The sequence below is a fragment of the Mastomys coucha genome, unplaced genomic scaffold (genome assembly GCF_008632895.1).
Source record: "Mastomys coucha isolate ucsf_1 unplaced genomic scaffold, UCSF_Mcou_1 pScaffold16, whole genome shotgun sequence".
NCBI lineage: Eukaryota > Metazoa > Chordata > Mammalia > Rodentia > Muridae > Mastomys > Mastomys coucha.
Window position 1 is genome coordinate 9498430 of NW_022196898.1, and position 9179 is coordinate 9507608.

The 9179-nt window shown below is 42.7% G+C and overlaps 1 protein-coding gene across 7 annotated transcripts in view; it reads left to right on the top strand.

The window, feature by feature from the left end:
* The window catches only part of Med12l (mediator complex subunit 12L), a 329972-nt gene that overhangs the window by 19377 nt on the left and 301416 nt on the right, over positions 1-9179 (top strand). For all 7 annotated transcript variants that reach the window (XM_031373910.1, XM_031373909.1, XM_031373912.1 and 4 more), the window contains exon 3: positions 8235-8339. In XM_031373910.1, coding sequence (XP_031229770.1) covers positions 8235-8339 — 105 coding nt within the window. The remainder of the gene's footprint in view (positions 1-8234; positions 8340-9179) is intronic.

Here is a 9179-nt window from a genome sequence, read left to right on the forward strand (position 1 = left end):
ACCTGAACTTCACTTCTACTCAGTACTCAGTACCCAGCCTTAGTTTTTCAATTTGTAAAAACAGTTCTCAGCCTGCCTACGTCACTTACAAGTTATATGAGGCATGTGTGTACTGCCTAGACATCAGGGAGAGAGGTATGCCTATTACCACAATGAAAAGACATTACTTTTTCCTTTGTTTTCTGAGACAGGGTTTCTCTGAGTAGCCTTGGCTGTCCTGGAACTCATTCTGTAGTTCTCAAGGCTGCCCTTGACTCAGAGATCTGCCTGCCTCTGCCTCCTGAGTGCAGGACTCAAAGGTGTGTGCCACCATTGCCCAGCTGGTTTCTCTGTGTAGCCCTGGCTGTCCTGGAACTCATTCTATAGACCAGGCTGGTCTTGACTCAGCTATCTGCCTGCCTTTGCCTCCTGAGTGCTAGACTCAAAGACATTTTCTTCGGCTTTTGGTAGGCATAGTATGAAGGTAGCTCTCGCTGTTTTGTGCTAGGTTGATCCTTTGATTTTATTTCAGGTCTGATTGTTATTGGTTGTCAGGCTGCAGGTATGGATAGGATGGGTGGTGAATATTAATAGCAATGTAGATGATGGCAGACAGACAAAGACAACCGTTTTGGTGTGGCTTTGATGCAAATGTGGCCCTGGTATTAGAGATGATGAGGCCAAGGGAGAGGAAAGATTTCTTCTCACAGGAGCCCTGCCCTCTTAAGGAGGCTGGTAGTAATGTTTTCATCATCATGTATAACCGTGGCTGATCTCCTTTTAATAACTTCCCAGATGGTTCTTGGGTGATGAGTTAAGCAAGGAGTGCAGATAGAAATTGGTCCCTACTGCAAAGTCGCAGTCTCAGCTTCTGTACACTGAGTGGTGGCTTCCCCACTGTGGCCACATGGCTGGGGAGTAGTACTGTCCTGAGGGATGGCAGAAGTCCCCTTTTCATATGTAGATTCCTAGGGCTGCTGGAACAGAGCACCATAGCTTGGACAGATTAAAACACTGGGAATTGTTTTCTCATAGGTTAGAAGTCTGGAACCACGCCATCAACCAGGCCACGGTCACTTGATCACTCAGCTTGCCCCAGGCAGGGTCTTTCCTTGTGTTCTATAGCTTCGGTTAGTCCAGGCCCTTCTTGGTATGTAGCCAGAGAACTCCCAATCTTCACTTTACTGTCTTTTCTTCTGTTTGTACCTCTTTTTTATCAGGACACTAACCTACTAGATCCAAATCCACATACTCAGTATGACCCCACTTTGACTTGCTTCCATCTACAAAGATACTAGTTCAAACAAGGTCATCTGCACACTTATTAGAGACTAGGACTTTGAGATCCCCTCCCTGCTCTGGGCCCAGTTCTACACTGGACAGTGTATGCAGTCTCTCCCCATCTTTTGAGTGTCTGGGATGATTCAGCACTGCGTTTAGTTGTGTTGTCTTGCATGTAGAGTCAGGAGATCACTTTTTTATTAGATATTTTCTTTATTTACATGTCATATGATATCTCCTTTCCCAGTTTCCCCAGGAGATCATTTCTTTCCTGAGCTTGTTTCATTCCTATTCTCCTTCCTGGTATCAGTGAAACACAATCCACAAGCGCACATTTTCAAGTTCCCTCTACCCCATGATCCCATTTCCTTATTTCACTCTTTCTCCAAACTTTTCTAGAATCATTCTGTGAGCTTCCCACCTCTTCTTCACCAACCAGTGTGTGGCTTTAGGGCCTTCAGAATTCAGTCTCCAGAGGTGTCCACATCCCAGACGCACTTGACAGCATTGCTCTCTCCTGCTCCAAGACCTCCCTGGGCTTCTCAATTAAAGCACATCAGGTTTCCTCCTCTTCCTGGAAGGGTCATGCAGTCTCAGTGCCCTTCTCTATCTGACTCTTAGATCAGTATTGGGTTTTCCCTGAGGTCTGTCTTAGACCCTTGTCCTTTCTAGTTTCCTCTCTTCCTGTGCATCCCTAGGGAACTAGGTTTAGTTGTGACCTGACTCAGAACCCTCTGGCCTCTGGATTGTTATTTCCACATGCCTTTGTCATTTTCACCCTATTCTGACCAGTTGTTCTCACTGCAGACCTGTATGATTGGCTGCTACCCCCTTGCTTAGACCCTTTAGTGTGTTTACGTTAAAGACAGAATTCCATCTGTGGCCCACCACACCCTGTGTATTCTATCCGCTTTTTAGGGCTCCAGGATCAGCCTCTAGCTGCAGCTTTGCTCCTGTTCCCTCAGTGACAGTATTCTTCCATCTTCCCAACTCCATAGACATCAATCCTATTTCCTCTCTGTATTCCTTTGTCGCATGTACTTCATCAGTGATTGTCCCTCTTCCTATGATTTGAACCTTTTGTCTTGATGCGCCTCTTTTTATTGCTGGTAATTCTCCTTGTCTTGAGGTTTATTTGATGTTAACTTGAGCATTCTTATGCTTACTGTTTAGACTGTATGCATCTGCCGTGTCCACTTACTAGCGATTTATTTGTCTTTAAAGTGTCCAGTTTTAAAGTTCAGCATGTAACTGGGCTTTTCTTTTCTAACCTTTTGGACCCACATGATAGTACCTCAGCTCAAGCACTCCACAGCTGTTAAGTTAGCATTTACTGTTATCACCGTGGGCTTCAGTCTGTTGTTCCCTTTCCTGGTCTCTGGATTATTAGACACTTAAATTTACTTGGTGAGATGTTGGTTATGCATTTGTATGTGTGTGTGGTTACTTTATGAGTCACATGGTATACTCAGGATCCTTCATACTCTCTGTTGTGTTAATATGAAAGAGGTCAGAACTTCGGCAAGCAAGGACCTTCTTAGAGAAGGTTAACTCCTTTAAAATCTGAGCTCATCTCAAAGGCTCAGACTGACTTCCCAGACTGACTGACACCCTTCCTTGTTCTCTGAGCAGGCAGCATGTTTCTTTGGGGGATATATACTGAAACCGCAATTTGCCTATGGGGGATCCTCTAGTCTTTAGTTCAGTGATGTATTTATAATTACTTGTTGATTGAATGCAAGGGGAGCCTCAATTATAGCTTGTGAAATTCAAAAGACTTCACAGTACTGTAAGGGGTGGAGCAGTGGAAATGGCATGATGCGGGCATATAGGTTAAAATGCACAAAGTTGTCAAGTAGATTAAATGCAAGTTAAAATATTAAAAAAAAATAGGGCAATTAATAATGGATCAGGCACTGTGCTCTAAACTCTGCAACATTTTATCTTATGTGAGTTTATCCCTGTGAGTTATTCTTGTTTCCTTTGAAACAAGGAGATGAGCTATAGAGAGGTCTGTTAATTGGTCCTAATATCCTGTGTGAGCTCTGCCTTCCTACACAGATCCGTAAGATGCTATCGTAGAGAGTACCTGCCCGACTGGACCACTGGTCTTCATTGAGGCTTCGCAGTTTCAGTCATAGGGAAGTGCTTTGATTTGTGCCCCGAGTCTGGTAGAGAAAAGGTCTCCAGCATTATTTATAATCTGTATAGAATTATGCTGGATCCTTCTTCAGCTGCTTCGGAGGGTAGAAAGGGAAAGCCTGCTGGAGGAGGCCATGCAGATAAGGAAACTATTTCAGGAAGACTCAGCACAGCTAGGAGGTAGGCAGTCAGAAGCAAGATGAGTGACAGGTGACAAGCAGTATCTGGACTTTCCGTTCCTTAGAATACTTCAAAGGAAGGAGAGTGAGACGTATTCTAATTAGTGATGAAGTATTCCAGTGAAAGGTTCTTCCTTAATGTTTCAGGTCACTTATACTGTTAACTTTGTGCATTGCCCAATGCCTTTAAACTCTGACCATGGTGGGGTTTATCATTTTTTCTCCAGGTAAGAACATCATATCATACAAGCATGGATATTAGCTTTTCCTAACAGGGGTCAGCAGATAACCTCTGGGGCCCGAGAGAATGCTTTTTAGAGAGAGAGATACAGAACAGGAAAAGTAATTAAGAAAACTTTATTAAATTTGGGTTTGGTGAGATATGGGTTAACTAGTCTTCCTGGGTGGCAGTTGAGGGGATAGTTTTCTGTCTTCCTCTTGTTTTTATCCCCTCTGGAGAGTTTGTTCCAGTTCCTTAGATGGTCCCTAAGTTTGTTAGAGGACTAGGTGATCAAGACCATTGGGCGTGTCCGCATGGCTCTGTGTATCAGATGGTGAGTTGGGCAAAGGATAAGAGTGGGTGTGTGCATGTGCACATGTGTTTGTGTGCTATTTATTGATCTGCCGTCCATGTGGTCTTTGGAATATGTGCTAAGCTGGGCCTTTTTGTTTTGTTTCTTGGACGAGAACTAGCTTAAGTAGCTTCCAGACTGGCATCAAAATACGATCATTTCTTCAAAGAGATCTTTTTTACTTAAAAACAAAAATAAAAAAAACAAAACAAAACAAAACAACAACAACAAAACTCTGTGTGTGTGTGCCCGAGAACGCGCCACACACATGTGGAGGCCAAAGGGTAGCTCTTGGGAGTCGGTTCTCTCCTGCTACCTTGTGGGTCCTGGGGATCAAACTCAGGCAGGTTAGGTCCTGCACCTAAGTATCTCTCCTAGCTGAGCCGTCTCAATGGCCTTGATAAAATAATTTTATTGAAATGAAAAGATTGCTTTTAAAGAGACCCAGAAAAATAGTAACTTAAGGGTAAATATGTGAGATTTTATGGTTGCGTTAGGAGTCCCTAATGTCTGATTTTTCTGTCTATATAGAATATATTTTGAAAGTGTATAGAAGAGTGTAAACACTAGCTTTCTTTGTTAACATGGGATTCTGTAGACTTTGGTTTTTCTTTTTCTTTTTCTTTCCTTTTTTCCCTAAGTTTGCTTTAAGGCTTCTGCTGTATTTTCTTGTTTGATACACGGTATCAGCATGTAGATCAGGCTGGGCTCAGGTTGCCTTTGTCTCTGAAATGCTGGGGTTGTATTTGCTACAGAAGGCTTGTATTTTAGTTGAAGCCAGTGGGCCGAAGTGTAGGAGTCCCCCTATCTCCATATTCTGGCTACTTTTGGAATAACTTTGTTACCTTTGTTACCTACCCATAGAAGTTTCATATATGAGCAAAATGGTATGGTTAATGCTTTCTTAGACCTCAAGGTAATGACTGTGATCTTTCTCCCTGTCTTTGCAAGGAAAATCATTGTAACAGTTGATGGTTGGTATTCATCTATTTAGGAAAGTCTTTGAAGAGGTTCAAGGCTCACAGGGAGGTAGCTATTTGTGTCCCTTACAGATAGCTCTGGCTTGGCAGTGTAGAAGCATTCCGTTCCAAAATTTGGACTCTTTTCTAATTATACCTAATTAATCTTGGCACAGCTTGCAGAACAGTCATAGAAGCTTCTTGTCTGAATGCATGTAACACATACCTCCTTTTGTCTATACCACTTAAAGCTGCCTGTTGGTCCCACTACCCTAACCTGGGTTCTCAAAGTTGGTTCTGCAGGCACCATCATGTTGGAGTGGATGATTTTCCTTTAAAGGGGGCCGTCTATTGGTGCAGCATTGGAGTTTGAGAAATGTTGTCAACAATTGTAAACACTCGAGTGTGTGTCTTGTTCTTAGCTCATTGTTTGGACTTTTGCCATCAGCGTTTGTTCCTTTCGGGTACTTCAGAAAATAGACCATCTACGCACACTTTGCTTGCGATGCTCTTGGTTTTTACCTGTTTCCGTAGTAACTCTACCTGAGGTGGCTATACTCACAGGGGGCGGAGTCTAAGAGAGTGGTGTCCTTTCACGTGAGAGTAGAAAGTAAAGAAGACTGTAAAACCAACTAATCTCAAACAAAAGCCTAGTGTTTCTTCTTGAGCTTTAAGCTGCAACCTTTGTGAGTAAAAAATACGCTGCCATTCAGTGTTTCTCTCAACACTTTAGTGGCAAATCACAGGCAAATGCATACCGAGTTTTCCTGTGGTACTCTCCTCATGACAACAGTTGTACCCCTGCTGTTTTAGACACCTAGACTACAGGAACTTGTATTGATTACTTCTTAAGGTTGATCAGAAATCTTCCTGACTTAAAATATGCATTATACTTTTGCCTTTAAAATTTAAGTAGATAATTTGAAAATAGGTGATCGGTTTGAGATGCCTTTGGATAGGGTTGAACAATCTGTCTTCTGTGTGGATCACTCGGTTAAGCGACCACCACAGCTGAGAGGAGACTTGAGTCCCACAGAAGTATGTTCCTTGTTTTGGGGTCTTTTGAAAGTGGCCAAAGCAGCGCAGCGGCCTGCCAAGATGCTCATAAAAGCAAGCACAATGCATTTGCATGGCGTGCTGTAGCCGACTGAGGCTCCGAGCCCAGGTGACCATTTCTGACTGACCACAGCAGCTCTTGGAACAGTTTTTTCTCATCTGCAGCAGGTACCTGCTATTCTTTCTTTCTGCTGTGGTGACCATCAGCCCAGTTCACTGAGACAGTCTCTTGCCCCATTTTTTCCAGCTGCTTCTTCCCATTCTGTATTTTCAAGCTCTGATTTAGTCTACAACAGTGATAATCTGGGTAGGGCAAGGAAGGTATGTTTTGTTTTTAATTTTTAAAATCCCAGGCTATTAGCCAGGCCTGGTGGCGCAGGCCTTAGTGTCAGCACTATCTCAGGAGGCAGAGGCAGGCAAATCTGTCGAGTTCGAGGCCAGCCTGGTCCACAGACCAGGACAGGCCCTGCCTTGAAAAACAAAAATAAATACAGACAAAATAATAGTAATAAAAACTAACAATAGCAATAGTAATAGAAATAATAGTAATAATTGGTACTCCAGGCTATTTATTTTTTGGTGTGTTGTTAACTTTGGAAAAGTGTTGTCACATCTATTCAGGTCATTTTAAGGACCGTAGGAGTAGCATTGTATTTTTAGACCACATTTTCATGTGACATTTGTTCTTGGTGTTATGGAAATGTTGATTTGTAGTGTAGGGTCATCCCAAGGATAGTATTTCAGTGCCGGCTCTGCCCAGATGCTGCACTAGCCTAGCACATGCCACTTTTCTTACCTGTGAGATGAATTTGACTATATAGCAACTGAGGTGGGAAGGTTTAAGTGAATCAGAATATATAAAACCGGTGACTCCCCCAGTTGTAGGTTGTGATGAGGTAGGCTCATCACCATGAAGTTTATTACTAGAAACCTTCATTTCTGTCTTTAGTTCAGTATGGGTTGAGTAAGCCAGTCTTGGGTAAGTTGTGTGGGGCAGCTTGGTTGAGTATAAATAGTCCTGTGGGCTAGGGAGATGGCTTAGCAGGTCACAGCACTGGCTGCTCTCCCATAGGACCTCGGTTGTATTCCCAGTACCCAGGTAGCAGCTCACAGCCATCTGTAACTCCTATTATGATGATCTCCGGCCTCTCTATAGACACCTCATGCATATGGTGCGTAGATATTACTCATGCAGGCCAAACACTCATGCACATACAAATAGATAAATCTTAAAAAAAAAAATATGAAGCAAGGAATGGGAGTCACGCTATGAGCTTCTCAGGACAGTTCCACTTGAAACATTTTATGATGTTGGGTTGTGAGATGCTCAGTAGGTGAAGGAGCTTGCTGTCAAGCCTTATGGCCAGACAGAGCTCAATCCCCAGGACCTGCAAGCAAGAAGGATAACAGCGATTCCCACGAAAAGTTTTTTTAAGAGAACTCTTACAGTCTCTTGTTTCTGTGTGTGATGGAAGGAGCTGTTCACTTTTTCTTTTCTTTTTCCAAATTATAAGTTAGGAGTTAATAGAACTCGCAGAGAGATTAAAAGAGTGGGTCATTTGCAGTAGTTACTTTTCTCCCTGCTGTGACCAGGTGCCTCACAAGAGGTCATTTATGGGAGAGAGGCTTTTGGCCGAAGATTGAGGTAATAACAGTCCATGATGGCAGGGAACTCATGGCCCTATGAGCTTAAAGCAGTTGGTTATAAGGTACCCACATTCAGAGCAGAAGTGAGAGCTGGTGTCAGTTTTCTCTGCAAGTCCAGTACTCCATCCCCTGGGATGGTGCCCCTACAGTGTTTCCATGGTGATTTTAATCCTTCCAAGATGGTAGTCAAGATTGACTCCGTGGAGATAACCTCTATGCCCTGCACGTCTACCACAGCATTATCTTGATCTTTCATGCATGCATTGGTTTTTAAATAGGGTTCTGCCTTCTTGGTTATTGTCCTCTGAACTGCTTTCTCTTACAGACAGCAGTGAACTTAGTTATTACTCAGGCGGCAGTGTCTGGATTAACTTCAAGTGTTTCTGTTCTCTACTTAATCAATATGTTCTCTTGAACAGGATGAACTTACAGCTGTGAATGTAAAGCAGGGATTCAACAACCAGCCAGCCTTCACTGGAGACGAACATGGCTCAGCCAGAAACATTGTAATCAACCCATCCAAGGTAATGCTGATTGCTTTCTGTAGCTCCTGAGAACGTGTATTTGTAATACTCTTGACATACATCTGGCTATTTAAGCTGTAGTCCCAGTTCAGCATTTCTTCATGTTTGCAAACCACGAAGCACACAGGTGTTAGGCATCAGGCATTTCATTCTGAGACCACTCCAGTGTCCCTTTCCACCTTCTATTTATTTCTTTTTATAGTTTTCATGGCTGCCATTATAAAAGAGTCTGGTCCAGCTTTACACTGTTGATACAGTCTAGATTTAGTTTGTTTTCCTATGATGGTTCAGGTTCACTGTTTTTGCTAAGAATATACTCATCCCGTTATGTCTGGAGGAACGCAAGGCCAATTCGCCCAATTGTTGATTATACTGAGCCGTCATTCAGTCATTGTGATGCCCACTGTCTTCCTATATTATAAAAATAGCAACGCCTTCTTCTTGGTAATCTCTAATTACTACTATTTTTTTTTTTTTAAATCAAACTCAGGATTACCAGATCTCCTTACAGTGATATTTTAAAAATCATATAAATTTCTTATTCTTCAGAAAATTTCACACAAGAATTTGATGATTTTCTTTACTCCGTTTTACTTCCCCCTTCTTTAATTCTTTTGACAGAGTCTCTCTCCAGGTATCCCTACCTGGCCTGGACCTTGCTACTTAGACCTTGGATTTACAGCAACCTTCTTGTCCCTGTCTTGTGTGTGCTGACATGACAGGCATGCCTAGCTCACTGGTGGTTCTTGCTGAACTGTTTATCATGCTGTGAGCTGACATGTTTTCTCTTTATTGTTCCTCATACATGCGTTAGCTTCAGTTCAGTGTGGGGAGCTCCCT